Source organism: Palaemon carinicauda, chromosome 33 (assembly GCF_036898095.1).
Source record: "Palaemon carinicauda isolate YSFRI2023 chromosome 33, ASM3689809v2, whole genome shotgun sequence".
Taxonomy (NCBI): Eukaryota; Metazoa; Arthropoda; class Malacostraca; order Decapoda; family Palaemonidae; genus Palaemon; species Palaemon carinicauda.
In genome coordinates, this window is record NC_090757.1 from 24114270 (window position 1) to 24131530 (window position 17261).

Below are 17261 nucleotides of genomic sequence, written 5' to 3' on the forward strand. Positions count from 1 at the left end.
GGGCACTCCCTCCTCCTAAGGTGTAAGTCTCCTAAGAAAGTGTTTCTCGGTAAGTATGTTAGGAAAAATACAAATTACTTAAAATTTGTGATTTGTTCCGACACAGAGACTTACCTCGAAACACTTTCTTAGGAGACTTACACCTTAGGAGGAGGGAGTGCCCTTAACCCCTGACCCCGATGGACATTAGGATAAACTACACAAGAGACTCATTAAGTGTGATATAACACTTACCCTTCTGCAATGTCTTCGTTGTGCTTGATATTGCTGAATTTGAGACTTGTGTAATGAGCGATATTCTTGATGACGACTGATAGTACGAGAAAAGTGAGAAAAGGGAAAAAATAGAACTCAGATCCTTGTGTCTAGATTGAGCCTGGGGCTTGAGCCGTCAAACCGAATGAAGGGTTGAGATGACCGGCCCGATGGAAAACCATCTAGGGACCTTCTCGTACAGTCCTTGAGATAATGTGCAGTGAAGGTCGATTGGTTGGACCAAGTTCCCGCTTGAAGAACCTGAGCTACCGACATATTCTTTTCGAATGCTAGGGAGGTGCTAATGCCCCTAACAATGTGAGACCTGGGTTTCCCCGGTGTAGGAAGTAGGCTTGCATGATCACTTGCCTAAGCCAGAACGAAACCGTATTCTTGGATATGTTTTTCTTCGATTTACCCCATGAGACGAAGAGATTCTTAATAGACGGGCAGAGGTTTGCCGTTCTCTTAAGGTATTTCCTAATAACCCTGACCAGGCACAATTTTAGGTCCTCCGGGTTTCCTTTATTCAGGATTGCCGGAATAGAAAAGCTCTCAAACCTCGGATCCCACACCGAGGGGTTGAGTCTTGGCGACGAAGGATGTGACAAACTTAAAGGTTACCTCCTTCCATCCCCTAGAGTGCTCCACCTCAAATGACAGTCCGTGTAGCTCGCCCACCCTTTTAGCTGAGGCTAATGCTAGCAAGAAGACCGCCTTGAACGTGAGATTCTTGTCATCAATGTCCTTTAATGGCTCGAATGGTGGTTTCCGTAGCATATCTAGGACTCGCGCCAAGTCCCAACTCGGGATTCTAGGGGCGGAAGGGGGGCATGATTGTTCGAAAGCCCTGATAAGCATGGAGATATGCCTGGAGGAGCCGAGATCTATGCCCTTGAGAAGAAAGACTTGACCCAGGGCCGCCCGAACTCCCTTAATCGCTGGGACTGACATGGCTAACTTATCCCTGAGATGTACCATGAAGTCTGCTATCACGGGCACTGACGCTTCTAAGGGCTCTATCTTCTTGTCCCTGCACCACTTCATGAATACCGTCCACTTAGACTGGTAGACGGCTGTGGATGATTTCCTCAGGTACAGCGACATCATCCTAGCTGTCTTGCCGGAGTACCCTTGTTTCTTCAGGAGTCGCTGGATAACCTCCAGGCGTGAAGACGAAGGGCTTGCGGGTTTCTGTGAAGCCGCTGAAAGTGTGGTTGTTTTAATAGGTCTGACCTGTTGGGCAGAGGCCAAGGAGGTAGAATGGTGAGGTTCCTTAGGTCCGCGAACCATTCTCTCTCCGGCCACCAAGGCGCTACCAAAGTCATCCTTAGGTTGGTTGCTGCCCTTACTCTATTGAGGACTTGTCTTATCAGGGAGAAGGGGGGGAAGGCGTATACGTCTAGACCGTCCCACTTGTGCTGAAAGGCGTCTTCCATTGCCGCCTTCGGATCTGGGACAGGAGAAAGAAATACGGGGAGTTGAGCGTTCAACCTTGTTGCAAACAGGTCCATTACTGGGGATCCCCACATCTGGATAATGTAGCTTGCCACTTGTGGGTGTAGGGACCATTCTGTCGCTACCACTTGCCCCGCCCTGCTGAGGCCGTCTGCTAGGACGTTGTTCTTCCCCGGAATGAACCTTGCCGTCAGGATGATGCCCTTCTGTTCCGCCCATTTTAGGATTTGAAGGGCTTGTTCGCACAACTCCTTTGATCTCAGTCCCCCCCTCCTTCTTCACGTAAGCCACCACCGTTGCATTGTCTGACATTAGGGCCACCGATTGTGTCTGACATTAGGGCCACCGATTGCCCTCTCATGTCCTCCTCGAAGTGGTTGCTGGCTTCTTGGACCGCTCTCATTTCCAGGACATTTATGTGTAGGGACTTCTCCCTTTCTGACCACGTCCCCTTTGCTGTCTTTTCCCGGAGATGGGCTCCCCACCCTTCCTTCGATGCGTCCGTGAAGAGAAGGACCTCCGGAGGTTGGGAGGACAGTGGCCTCTCTCTTAGGGTGTGTGACCGATCCTGCCACCACTCCAAGGCTTTCCTGGTCTCCTGAAGGAGTGGCACCACAATGTCCGGGGAACTTTTCTGGTTCCAATGTTCTTTTTTCCATTGAACCACCCTTAGGTTCTGTCTCCCGTGAGGTACCAGCTTCTCTAAGGACACCAGGTGTCCTACCAACCTCTGCCAATCCTTCGCTCTTCTGGGGCGACCAAGAAGGAAGGGCAGGAGCACTCGATCCAGGTTGTCCAGCCTGTCCGTGGATGGGAATGCCTTGACCTGTAATGAATCCAGGACTATTCCCAGTACGTCATCCTGTTGTATGGGGTTAGCTGCGATTTCTCCAAGTTGACCACAATGCCCAGGGTTTTGCACAATTGTAGAAGATCTTCGCCCTGCTGTTTCAAGTCTTCCTTTGAGGATGAAAGGAGTAGCCAGTCGTCCAGGTATCTGATGAGTCGAATGCCCCGTTCGTGGGCCCATACGGAGACCGTCGTAAAGACCCTCGTGAATACCTGGGGGGCTGTTGAAAGACCGAAGCACAGGGCCTTGAATTGTAACACCTGGGCACCCCACTTCACCCGGAGAAACTTCCTGCTCGATGGACGAATAGGCACTTGGAAGTAGGCGTCCTTGAGGTCTATAGAAATCATAAAGTCGCCCTCCCTCAAGGATGCCATGACCGTTCTTGGAGTGTCCATTTTGAAGGTTACTTTCCTGAGAAATTTGTTGAGGGCTGACAGGTCTATTACAGGTCTCCACCCTCCTGTCGCTTTTCCCACTAGGAACAGGCGGCTGTAGAACCCCGGACCCGGGAATTTCACTGCTTCTAAGGCTCCCTTTTGCAGCATCGTCGTGACCTCCTCGTCCAGCGCTGCTCTCTACGCCAGGTCCTTGGGCACCAACCAGTCCGCCTGTGTTGCTGGAACCAGAGGGGGTGGCTCTTCCACGAAGGGAATCCTGTAGCCCTCTTTCAGCACTGTTACTGTCCACGGATCTGCTCTGTGGAGCTTCCATGCTTCCCATGTGAGTCTGAGGCATCCCCCTACCTGAGGCTTGGGCAGGGGAAGGGGGCCTCCCATCTTATCTCCTACGGGAGGAACGGCCTGCCCGTCTTCTCCTGGAGGAGTAGAATGAAGACCTATACGTTGGAGGGGTAGAGGAGGATCCTCTTCGAGGGGGAACCGCAGAGGAAGGCCACTGTCCTGACGAGGGTTCCCTCCTTCCTTGAGTTGGTGCGGAACGCGCAGCCATGGGTGCTTCCGTCACTGGCCTCCTGAAGACGGGGCGTCGTGCAGGCTATGTTCAGGGTAGGTAGCTCCCTCTTTTTGGCCAACTTCTCCACGACATCTTCCGCCTTCTTCGAAGGAATAAGCTGCTCCCCCCAGACGGAGCAGGTCTTCAAGGCTTTCGCTTCCCTGTCGGGAATCTTAATGGGAAGGTTCTTGACTAGGGCGTCTCTTCTCCGGAGGATCCAGTTTGCGGAGAGCTAAAGACTGAAAGGTCAGGAATTTAAGGGCGCGGCTACCTGACCCCAGCAACTCATTCAGAGCCTCCCGTTTTGCAGGCTCCATGGAGTCTGTAGGGATCTGGGTGCCTACTAGGGTGGTGGCCCACCAATCCAGCCAGGAGGCCACATTAACCAAGTCCTTAGACATCTCCTCCATCATTGCCGACTCGGAAGGGGAGAAGAAGGTGGATGCTGACGATGCCCTCTTGTCGGAGATGCCCTGGCACAGGATGTCTAGGGTTTCCTCGGTCTTGCAAGCACCGGTCGGCCTATTTTCCAAAGTGTAGTACTTTGTTTGCGACTTCAAACCCTGTAAGAGCTTTGCTGAGCTGTGGCCCCTGCAGGAGTCGCTATTGCGGGATATGACCCTATCGATGCGAGTCCTTCCAATCCCCACATTACTGGCCTCGGGAAGGGAGAGAGAGGACTTTTTCTGGGCGGGGACGGCTATGAACTTGTTCAGGCCTGAAGTCCAGGGTTCTTCCTCCTGAGGGGCGGGTTCTATAAGGTTGTTACAACCCCTAATTAAGGCAAGGACTCTCCTGTACGCGGAGTCCTCCGTCACCGACGACTCGCCCTCCCCTCCTTCCGACCGATGGGGCGATGCGTGAGCACGGTCGCCGCCGTGATGACGGGGCCCTCGGTTCCCTTTACCTTCGACGTCCGCCGTCTCTCTCCTCTTCGAGGCCTTTTTCGGCGAAACGGGCTCCTCCGTGAGATAGTTCGACGGAGGTGTCCGTCCCCGTCTAGATTCTCGATGGGGGGACCTGTCGAGGCTGCCCATCCTAGACGACGGCTCCCTCCGCTGGGCGGAATAAGCGTCTCCTGGACGGGTCTTAGGCCTGCAAGATGCAGCCCTTCGCTCATCTGGTGACTCCCTGGCGCGGCACGTGGAGGCCCTTCTAGGAGGACTGTCTCCTGCTCGCTCAGGTGTCGATCTAATAGACCTGGAAAAGTCTTTCAAGTTGTTTCTTGGGACGAAAACCCACGTCCCTTGCGGGGAGACTGGTCTCCTGCTTTTGGTTGGAGGGGAACGGGGACTCATCCTGTCCCGAGATCTTGTGGGAGACCGCGAAGGGGAGTTCCTCCGCACAGATCGATCTCGTTTCCTCCTCTGGCGTCTCCGCCGTTCACTGCTTGAAGAATCCGAAGAGTCACGTCCCGACGAGTAAGACTTACCCCCGTATCAAGACCTAGCACGTGACTGTGTTTTCTTGGGGCTACGCCGTACCCCTGACGTAGATGGAATGGGGAGACTCTCCTGTAGCGAAGTCTTCGGCGGCAACCACCCCGACGGGCCCGCCAAGCAGGGGAAGGACTCGCTTAGGCCTTCCTCCATGTCCAGTGGGGACCTCATCGGAGTCCTCGGTATGTCCCAAGCCAAAGGATCCTCTTGCGGGGACTCCCCTCTGCCGACGACGCCCTCCGTCGCTGATGCCCCTGAAACTTCCACCCAGGAACCTGACGAAGAAAATGGGACACTATTAGACCATATGGGGTCCCCCGACGAGACGCGGCCCCTATGTGAGAGAGCCACGTCCCTCGGACCCCCACTACACTCACTTACGGGCGACTGAACTGCCTTGGCAAACGAAGAATCGCCAACAAATTCCCTCTCTTGGGAAAGCGGAGCCATCTGCTTGTTCTCCCTGGACTTACCTCGTCCCCTACTCTGGGTAGGGGATGAAGGATGTACCCTACCTGACCCTTCTCCTGCTGAAGTTGCAGGGGAAGATACGCTAGTCTTCCTAGGGGACCTCTTCGACGTCTTCTTTTTTTTGGTGCCGAATTTTACCCACTGGACCTCGGTCCAATCGGCACATTCGGAACACTTGTCCAACGGCGAACATGCTTTACCCCTACACGAGGTACACAGCGTATGTGGGTCAACATCGGGCTTGGACAGAAAAGCCCCGCACGATTTACCGGCTCTAGGCCCAGGACAACGGCGAGCGTGCTCCATAGCACAACACAAAGGGCCGTAGACACAAGAAAACCAAAAGGGAAAGCACTAAAACACTAGGAAAGCACAAGGGAGCGAATTCAAAAGAACGTAGGCAAGGCACTAAACACACGCTAGGGAATCCAGACCACGTGGGAAGCACGTGGAATCAAACACAAAGGGAGTCGCACAGAGTATGAGAAGCGACGTGTACACACGACGCGACCAGAAAACTTACTGCCGGGTCGATCTCAAAGCCACGCGACCTTCATCGGGCATTGCCCCCAGGTCACGTTCTCTCCCTCTAATCAGGACACTGTATAGAACATGGAGGTAGGGTAAACTACACAAAACTCTGGTCGTCTGAGAGGAGTTACCAGTAACCTCCTAAGAAAGTGTTTCGAGGTAAGTCTCTGTGTCGGAACAAATCCTGTTTTGGTGTAAGCATAATGGGAAATATTTGTAAAATATCCCCTAAAAAAAAGATGCTGCCTTCTACTGTACTCAAATTATAATTTTTGTCATAATAAAATTCCCTATACCTACTTTGCAAATACAGTATTCAACTGTAATCTATATCCCAATCAAAGAGACCAAGCAGTGAAATAACTGTCAAATGCTGTATTCTCATTCCTACATAGCATTTTCAAATATCAAAGTATAAATACATATCATAATATGCCTGCTTTGAAGAGAATAAAATTAACATGATATTGTATTACTGCAAATACTGAATGAGTCTTAACAACAATGTTAAAGACAGTGCTGCTTACTATAAGCTAATGCAAACATTTTCCTACAGTTAAGCACAAATGACAGGTTCAACATATTCAGAGGGAAAATTAGATACTGTATACAATTCACTTAACCCTTTTACCACCAATGGACATACTGGTACGTTTTACAAAACTCATCTCTTTACCCCCCTGGACGTACTGGTACGTCCTTGCAAAAAACTGCTATTTACATTTTTTTTTTTGCATATTTTTGATGACTTTTTGAGAAATTTCAGGCATTTTCCAAAAGAATGAGACCAACCTGACCTCTCTATGATGAAAATTAAGGCTGTTAGAGCAATTTAAAAAATATATATTACAAAATGTGCTTGGAAAAAAAAAGGCTTAGGGGTTAAGGGTTGGAAAGTTCCAAATAGCCTGGGGGTAAAAGGGTTAATAATAAAATTGGTGAATAAAAATTATGCCATAATACAGTGCTCAAAATTATTTTTTTTTTAAATTCAATTTGGTAACTCAAGTTGAAAATTTATACTTGTTTTGTGTATGACCTTAAACAAGGTCTTAAAACAAGATAAAACTTACCTCCATCTGACTAGAACTCAAGTTGCGGCTGTCTTCATCATTAAACCCACCAACCTGTAAGAAAGAGCATAAAAGTTTCCAGTGATTTCAACATACGGTACAATCTATTTATCAAAAAATACGCAGAGACAGAAGTAATTTCAAAACTATTATCAAATACTTTCATGTATTGTTAACAATCATAATAATACACATTTATTAGGTCATTGTGCAATTACAAGAAACTTGATATCAGTTCTTAAACAATCTACTCTACCCTTCAGTTAGAAATCATCAATAGGGGTGAAGCCAAGGTATAAAAGTTTACTAAAATATTTTTCAAATTAAGCGAGTTGTAGGAATATGAAGACACCAAAACTATTAGTACTTCAACTTTAACAAAAAGTATAAGCTTGACTAACTCCGACAACATGAAATATCTCTTAAAAGACTGACAGGTATAGTATAAACACTTCCCTATTTCTAATGACATACAGTACATGTGAAACAGCATTCGACCCTACCATCCACTTATTCAAACAGAAATCAATATAAATTAACCACAACAGTTAAAAGTTTTTTTTTGATAACTACAGTTAACATACATACATACATATACCAAGGCACTTCCCCCAATTTTGGGGGGTAGCCGACATCAAAAAATGAAACAAAACAAAAAGGGGACCTCTACTCTCTACGTTCCTCCCAGCCTAACAAGGGACTCAACCGAGTTCAGCTGGTACTGCTAGGGTGCCACAGCCCACCCTCCCCCGTTATCCACCACAGATGAAGCTTCATAATGCTGAATCCCCTACTGCTGCTACCTCCGCGGTCATCTAAGGCACCGGAGGAAGTAGCAGGGCCTACTGGAACTGCGTCACAATCGCTCGCCATTCATTCCTATTTCTAGCACGCTCTCTTACCTCTCTCATATCTATCCTCTTATCACCCAGAGCTTTCTTCACTCCATCCATCCACCCAAACCTTGGCCTTCCTCTTGTACTTCTCCCATCAACTCTTGCATTCATCACCTTCTTCAGCAGACAGCCATTTTCCATTCTCTCAACATGGCCAAACCACAGTTAAAAAGATTTAAAATTGAAAAAGAGCAAACTGATAAAACAAAATGGCAGTAGAATAAGAAACTGAAAAGATGAAATCATATACAGTACAAAATTACTTGAGAATGTCATTAAATACCTCTTGGTTTAGAATATCATCTGCATCATCACTAATATCGCTAAAAGTGTCCTTTTCCTGTAGAGAAGCATCAGCTTCTCCAGGGGTTGCTGCTGGGGTTTCTGTTTGCTGCCGCTTGGGAGGTGAAGCATCCATACTATTTTCTTCGGATTGACTTCTCTTCTTATCATCTCCACTCACAGGTTCTGGTTCAGATGGTTGCTTGGCTGATGTAAGTCAAATAAAGTATTATGTAAAATTACTTTGAAAAGAATTTATGAGATATCAAATAGCATATGAAATAAATCACTATTATTGAACATAGTATATTTAAATTGAGTTTTGTTTTGAAAGATCCTTTAGATACAATTTCAAAATATCAAAAATTACCTTCAGGTATTGGTTCTGGAGATGCTGCAGCAGGTGGAGGTAGCTTCTCTTTTTTAGCAGGAGATTCTGCTTCTGAGGACGGTGCTGCATCAGCTGCCCGACGTACCCAAGATCCCTTGCCGGGATCATATTCCCAAAGTTCACCTAATGGACATTTTCAAATTATTATTTCTAACCTTGATGCAGGTTATTTTCAAAGAAGAAACAGTGAATTTTAATTTCAGCTTAAGGATAACCCTATAAAATTAAAATCTTTAAATAAAGAAAATATAAAATAAAGTACTGGTACTGCAACACAGCTGCAATCTAAAATGACTACCATCAGTTTACACTTTTCTCCCACTGCCTGGATACTTGGAATAACAGATGGTTGTCTAAGCTAATCATTTGTCTTCTGTTATTTATCAAGATAAGTACATATAGTTCTCCCTATAAAAGAATATTAAACACAATTTCTATATTTATATGTACCATACAATTATACTTAAGATGTTATTTTGTTTTGTATACATGAAAAACATCAATAACTTATTCTTTTCAAGCAAAAAAAAAAAAATCGTATCGTATCTTATCATCTTAGAAATTTTTCAGAATTTTATAATTCTACACATGTTAAGGATCACACTAAACCACATTATGGTACAAGTTTAAAAAAAACTATAAGGTAAGTTTTCATTTATATAATTTTTTATGTAAAACTAATATACTAAATTCTCAACTTTACAGTTAATTTTCTGGATTTCGGTATAAAATGAAGGTTAATAAGTCTGCATACACTGGTACAGTACATCATACCACCATAATTTATGTTATTACATCAACACATAGAGCTTCCCCATTATTATGTATTCAATGAATATCTTAAATTACTGTATTTGAAGATCAGACATGAAACATTTAAAACATTTTCATAAGTTAAATACGCAAATTGTATTACTGTATTAATACAAAATTATAAAGCCTTTCGCTTAAAATCTTTAAGGTTATAAAAGTAGTTAATTTTTGCAGTTAAACACATAATATTCTAAAATTCTGCTTTCAAATCTTCAAAATATTTCACAGGTAATAATAACAATAATAAATTTATTCACAGAATTCTCAAGCGATTGTGCTCCACTCTCAACCATTTTGAAATTAATACATACTCAAAAAGATTCAAACCACTTCTTCACAGATGCCTTATTTTAGGTAACTAGGTGGGCAGGCCATTACCAATTTAAACTATCCAATTCTCAATAATAGCTAATATGACACTATTGGTCGGTAAGAATTTTTACAATTAGAAAATTCACCAAACGTTCAGCTGGGCTCCACAAGGCACTAGAAGAGTTGGAAGACCCAGGCCTACATGATTGAAGACTATGAAGTGTGAAGTAGGAGATGGTGAATGGAGATGTATTGAATTAAAAGCTCAAGATAGAGATGACTGGCGAAATCTAACCGAGGCCCCTTGTGTCAATAGGCGTAGGAGGAGATAATGATGAGAAAATTCTATAAAATCTATCAGCTTTGAACAACTTTTGTTAAATGACCAACAGATTGCAGGTGCAGTTAATCAAAAGATACTTACTGAGGCAAAGGTAATATGGCCATAAATATTGTCAAAAGAGCCAGTGAAAATCTTTGTATCAAAATAACAAAACAGTTATTGATGAGAGGAGACTGCAAAGCTACTTGGCCCCAAAAAGTAAATCCTCTATAACTAACTGATGTAAAAGTTAATCCTTCCATAAAGGTAAGTTGATTTACTGATTATATTTTCTAAACTCTCGTGGGATACATTATGTCAATTATAACTAAATTTGGGTGTGTTTATTAACTCAAAATGAAATATGAGTAAAATAAAACAATTAACAGTAGGGAGAAAAATGTGATAACAATGGATCCAATAGGAACTAAGAATAGTTACAAAGAAGATTACTACCTGATGGCCTCATAATTCTTCCCCATTCAGATTAACAGAAGGCATATGTAAAGAAAAGGTTTGCATCTTTTAATATGTAGAAACTGTTGCTGTATAATCAATGTCAAACAAGAAAACACTAACCTGAATCTAGAAGGTGAGAAGCCTGTTTCAAATGTGGATAAATGCAATTTGCTTGGATGTAGCCAAATCAAGGTATATTAGCAAAGGAGAGTTTGGATGTGGGTACTTTCAAACCCTTTTTTATATACATTACTTGGGGCTATTTTCAAGACTTGTGCATGAAACTGAATTTCAGACAATAATTCTACAACACTAAAAACCAGTAGTGCGTAACTCTTTCAAGCTACAAGCAATGGATAGAGCTGTATGCACTTGAGGTTAGGTGTACTGAATATATCATCAAGAAATTCAGTGCATTTTCTATTGTTCTATAGTCATGGGTAATTTTTATATGAGGATATCAACACAATCAAACACAAACATTTTAATAAGATATTCATCCAAAGCATTAGTAATTATACTTAACACAACCCTCAAATTTCTCTCAAAAATAGATAGAAATTTTCTAGGATGAAATGAAAGGCAGTGGCCTAAACTACTGTTCTATAGCTACCACCATTGCTTCCAAAACATTCCTGTAATTTGTGTAAAATATAGTTGGCATGAAGGGAAGGGAAGGGATAAAGTTAGCCCACAAGATAGAACAACTTTGCTAAATCTTTAAAATGCCCTAGTAATAACCACAGAACAAAAACAGACTACATGCAAGCTAATGTAGCCAGGACTGACTCGAAGAATCTGGACACACTGGGGGATCATCTTACCATCATTACCTGGCATAAGTGCCTGGTCTTGCTCCTGGGGTGGGGGAGTCCCCACATCCCCACTTCGTGGAGGAACCAAGGCACGCTCTTCTTCCACTATAGGGGGACTGGAATACAAGATAAAATAAAACATATAATGCTGCATCTAAATGTTCCTATAAAAGTATATTTATTGTATCAAAAAGAAATGTAAATACAATACCCTTTTTCCATTTTTGTCAATAAAAACAAAGCTTCTAAAATTACACATGGACAGATAAAAAATCATTTTATAAAACCTAATGTTTTTGTAAAGATAGCAATACATGATTAAATGTTAGAATATTCATCATAAAACTATGGAAGAGCTTTCACAGTATTTTTAGTATTTTCAAAAGAAATACTTTAACCACAAGTACAATACATCTACATTTAATATATTACTCCTAACCATACCCCACCATTTTAAATTATCTTATGTTATAATTTTTCATATACAGTACTGTACTGTACCTGTGCTGTGTTTACTGGCATTTAAGAAATGCCACTCACAACCTCTGTTTGGAATGTTAGAAATTCCAATTACAGTATGCATTTATGGATAGATCATCTATAATTCATGTTTCAAATCGATTTTGTAATGAAAAAAATTAGTTTTATTGTCAAAAATTCCTTTTTATATGTTTCAATAAAAGTCTCCGGTCCTTTACATAACTCTTGTGACCAAGGTAATTATTCATTTACCCTCTCTTCAAGAATTCAAGGGAAAGATATTTACATTAGTATCCCATATATATATAGTAACACCATAATTTTCTATGATTTCCTGAAAAAGTGGTTATCAGTTTCCTTATTTTCTCTATGTTGTTGTAAATACATATTTTCTGCACGTCTTTCTAAGGGATGTTTTTTGTATTTGTCTGCTCGTTTATTTATTTATCAGTATTATATTATGGTTGTGTTGAAGGATGCATAGTGTCAGAGACTATAAATATGCAAAAAGCGTAAAAATTTGCTCCGATAAATGCAGATGAGAACATATAATGCTAGCCACATCTTGGCATGTGTATGTATTTGGTATATGTACTGTATATATATGGATTTAGGAAACCAGCTAATCACTACTCAGTATATCACCCTAAAATATAATGATTATGTCCTTATGACCTACAGTGATGAGGAAAATTACTGCTAAAACCCCATACTTATACATACTAGTCTTTTCAATCAATCTCTACAAAAAACATTTCAAGCCAAATTTCTCAAAATATGAAATTATTGAAGAAACATTATGACTACTGTCCTTCTTTTTAAATGATAATTTTATTGTCTACAATCTGTAAATTCACTTATATATAAAATGAAAAACTTTCATATGAAGAAAAGTAACTTTTGAAAGAGACATCTAAACAGTGATACAATAATAGATATAAAAAAAATAAGAACACTAAGAATATTTCCAATGTAAATCTCTTAAGAGAATAAAATCATCTTTCAAATGAAAGAAATTGATCGAAAAAGAAAAAAGTAGGAATTTGAAGTAAACAAAATTATATTTTAATTATAAAATAAATTTTTGAATATACTTACCCGGTGATTATATAGCTGCAACTCTGTTGCTCGACAGACAAAAAACTGTACAAAAAAACTCGCCAGCGATCGCTATACAGGTTGCGGGTGTGCCCATCAGCGCCATCTGTCGGCCAGATACCAAGCTCCATGTAAACAAAGACTCAATTTTCTCCTCGTCCCACTGCGTCTCTATTGGGGAGGAAGGGAGGGTCCTTTAATTTATATATTCACCGGGTAAGTATATTCAAAAATTTATTTCATAATTAAAATATCATTTTTAAATATTTAACTTAGCCGGTGAATATATAGCTGATTCACACCCAGGATGGTGGGTAGAGACCAGTATAATATGTTTACATTTTATGAGCTAAGAGTTTTTATTTTATTTTAGAAGTTATCAAAATAACAAAAACAAAATAAATAGGTACCTGGTAAGGAAGTCGACTTGAACGATTACTCTGCCTTATAAATACGTCTTCCTTACGGAGCCTCGCGATCCTCTTAGGATGCTGATAGACCCCTAGGAGCTGAAGTATCAAGGGCTGCAACCCATACAACAGGACCTCATCAAACCCCTAATCTGGGCGCTCTCAAGAAATTACTTTGACCACCCGCCAAATCAACCAGGATGCGAAAGGCTTCTTAGCCTTCCGGACAACCCATAAAAACAACATTAAAAACATTTCAAGAGACAGATTAAAAGGATATGGAATTAGGGAATTGTAGTGGTTGAGCCCTCACCCACTACTGCACTCGCTGCTACGAATGGTCCCAGTGTGTAGCAGTTCTCGTAAAGAGACTGGACATCCTTTAGATAAAAAGACGCGAACACTGACTTGCTTCTCCAATAGGTTGCGTCCATTATACTTCGCAGAGATCTATTTTGCTTAAAGGCCACGGAAGTTGCTACAGCTCTAACTTCGTGCGTCTTCACCTTAAGCAAAGCTCGGTCTTCCTCACTCAGATGTGAATGAGCTTCTCGTATTAACAATCTGATAAAGTATGATAAAGCATTCTTTGACATGGGCAAACATGGTTTCTTAACTGAACACCATAAAGCTTCAGATTGGCCTCGTAAAGGTTTGGTACGCTTTAAATAGAACTTAAGAGCTCTAACAGGGCATAAGACTCTTTCTAGTTCATTGCCTACGATCTCCAATAAGCTGGGAATATCGAAAGATTTAGGCCAAGGCCGAGAAGGCAGCTCATTTTTGGCTAGAAAACCAAGTTGCAGCGAACAGGTGGCTTTTTCTGACGAAAATCCGATGTTCTTGCTGAAGGCATGAATCTCACTGACTCTTTTAGCCGAGGCTAAGCATACCAGGAAAAGAGTCTTTAGAGTGAGATCTTTCAGGTAGGCTGATTGTAACGGCTCAAACCTGTCTGACATGAGGAATCTTAGCACCACGTCTAAATTCCATCCAGGGGTAGCCAAACGACGCTCCTTGGTGGTCTCAAAAGACGTAAGGAGGTCTTGAAGATCTTTATTGTTGGAAAGATCTAAGCCTCTATGCCGGAAGACTGATGCCAACATGCTTCTGTAGCCCTTGATAGTGGGAGCTGAAAGGGATCGTCCTTTTCTCAGGTATAAGAGAAAATCAGCTATTTGAGCTACAGAGGTACTGGTCGAGGATACAGAAACTGACTTGCACCAGTCTCGGAAGACTTCCCACTTCCACTGGTAGACTCTAATGGTGGACGCTCTCCTTGCTCTAGCAATCGCACTGGCTGCCTCCTTCGAAAAGCCTCTAGCTCTCGAGAGTCTTTCGATAGTCTGAAGGCAGTCAGACGAAGAGCGAGGAGGCTTTGGTGTACCTTCTTTACGTGAGGCTGACGTAGAAGGTCCTCCCTTAGAGGAAGACTTCTGGGAACGTCTACTAGCCATCGAAGTACCTCGGTGAACCATTCTCTCGCGGGCCAGAGGGGAGCAACTAGCGTCAACCTTGTCCCTTCGTGAGAGGCGAACTTCTGCAGTACCTTGTTGACAATCTTGAACGGTGGGAATGCGTAGAGATCCAGATGTGACCAATCTAGGAGGAAGGCATCTATATGTATTGCTGCTGGGTCCGGGACTGGGGAGCAATAGATGGGAAGCCTCTTGGTCAGCGAGGTTGCAAAGAGATCTATGGTTGGTTGGCCCCAAGTGGCCCAAAGTCTCTTGCACACATCCTTGTGGAGGGTCCATTCTGTTGGAATTACTTGCCCTATCCGACTGAGACAATCTGCTATGACATTCAAGTTGCCTTGGATGAACCTCGTTACTAGGGAGATGTCTTGACCTTTTGACCAGATGTGCAGGTCCCTTGCGATCTCGTACAACGTCAGTGAGTGGGTACCTCCTTGTTTGGAGATGTACGCCAAGGCCGTGGTGTTGTCTGAGTTTACTTCCACCACTTTGCCTCGAAGGAGAGACTTGAAGCTTTTCAAGGCCAGATGTACTGCCAACAGCTCCTTGCAGTTGATATGCATGCTCCTCTGACTAGAGTTCCACAGTCCTGAGCATTCCCGACCGTCTAGTGTCCCGCCCCAGCCCACGTCCGATGCGTCCGAGAAGAGAACGTGGTTGGGAGTCTGAACAGCCAGGGGAAGACCCTCTCTTAGGTTGATATTGATCTTCCACCAAGTCAGACAAGACTTCATCTTTTCGGAAATCGGGATCGAGACCGCTTCTAGCGTCTTGTCCTTTTTCCAGTGAAAAGCTAGATGGTATTGAAGAGGACGGAGGTGTAGTCTTCCTAGTGACACAAATTGTTCCAGGGATGACAGCGTCCCTACCAGACTCATCCACAGCCTGACTGAGCAGCGTTCCTTCTTCAGCATGTTCTGGATGAATAACAGGGCTTGACTTATTCTGGGGGCCGACGGAAAAGCCCGAAAAGCTAGACTGTGAATCTCCATCCCTAAATACACAATAGTTTGGGATGGGACCAGTTGCGACTTTTCCATATTGACTAGGAGTCCCAATTCCTTGGTCAGATCTAGAGTCCACTTGAGATCCTTCAGACAGCGACGACTGGAAGAGGCTCTGAGAAGCCAGTCGTCCAAATAAAGGGAGGCTGGCATGTCCGATATGTGGAGGAATTTGGCCACATTCCTCATCAGCCTCGTAAACACGAGAGGAGCTGTGCTTAGGCCAAAGCACAGGGCCCGAAACTGGTAGACCACATTTTCGAAAACGAATCTCAGAAAAGGTTGGGAGTCTGAGTGAATGGGGACGTGGAAGTAGGCGTCCCTTAGGTCTAGCTAAGACTGACTTTGTGGTCTCCATGGAGAACTTCGTCTTTGTGACAAAGACATTCAGAGCACTGACGTCTAGCACCGGTCTCCACCCTCCTGTCTTCTTTGAAACTAGGAAGAGGCGGTTGTAGAATCCCGGTGATTGAAGGTCCGAGACTTTGACCACCGCTCCCTTCTCTAGCAAAAGAGACACTTCCAGTTTCAGGGCTTGTTTTTTTTCTTCCTCTCTGTACCTGGGAGAGAGATCGATGGGAGACGTTGCTAGAAGGGGTTTGCGTACAAAAGGGATTTTGTACCCCTCTCTGAGTAACTTCACAGATTGTGAATCTGCGCCTCTCCTCTCCCAGGCTTGCCAGAAGTTCTTGAGTCTGGCTCCCACTGCTGTCTGAAGTTGCGGGCAGTCAGACTCTGCCCTTAGAGGACTTGGATCCTTTCCTCTTCCCTCGCTTCCCTTCGGCACGAGCACCTCCTCTGCTGGAGGCTCTGCCACGAAAGGGCGGAATAAAGCGAGACGCTGGAGTGTCTATCCTCGGTCTAGCGGAAGATGCACGCAAAGGGGGAGCTTTGCGAGCTGAGGACGCAACTAGATCGTGAGTGTCCTTCTGCACCAACGAAGCAGCAATTTCCTTTACCAAGAATTCTGGAAACAGGCACTTGGAAAGGGGAGCAAAGAGAAGTTCCGATCTCTGGCATGGTGTAACTCCAGCAGACAGGAACGAGCAGAGAGACTCTCGCTTTTTCAGGACTCCGGACGTGAATGAGGCAGCAAGCTCATTGGACCCATCACGGACGGCCTTGTCCATGCAGGACATAATGAGCAACGAAATATCTTTATCTGTCGAAGAGATTTTCCTGCTCAGGGCTCCTAAGCACCAGTCTAAAAAGTTAAAGACTTCGAAAGCCCTAAAGATCCCTTTCATAAGGTGGTCCAGGTCCGATGGTGACCAACAAATCTTCGAGCGTCTCATGGCAAGGCGGCGGGGAGAGTCTACAAGACTTGAGAAGTCGCCCTGGGCAGAGGCAGGAACTCCCAAGCCGAGAACTTCTCCCGTGGCATACCAGACGCTCGATCTAGAAGAGAGTTTAGATGGGGGAAAGGCAAATGCTGTCTTCCCTAAACTCTTCTTGGACTCTAACCAGTCT

The 17261-nt window shown here is 43.9% G+C and overlaps 1 protein-coding gene across 10 annotated transcripts in view; it reads right to left on the bottom strand.

The window, feature by feature from the left end:
* LOC137625895 (fl(2)d-associated complex component-like) overlaps positions 1–17261 on the bottom strand; it is a 184462-nt gene that overhangs the window by 17843 nt on the left and 149358 nt on the right. For all 10 annotated transcript variants that reach the window (XM_068356853.1, XM_068356858.1, XM_068356854.1 and 7 more), the window contains 4 exons: positions 11331–11437; positions 8580–8723; positions 8211–8416; positions 7032–7085 (listed from right to left, as the gene is read on the bottom strand). In XM_068356853.1, coding sequence (XP_068212954.1) covers positions 7032–7085; positions 8211–8416; positions 8580–8723; positions 11331–11437 — 511 coding nt within the window. The remainder of the gene's footprint in view (positions 1–7031; positions 7086–8210; positions 8417–8579; positions 8724–11330; positions 11438–17261) is intronic.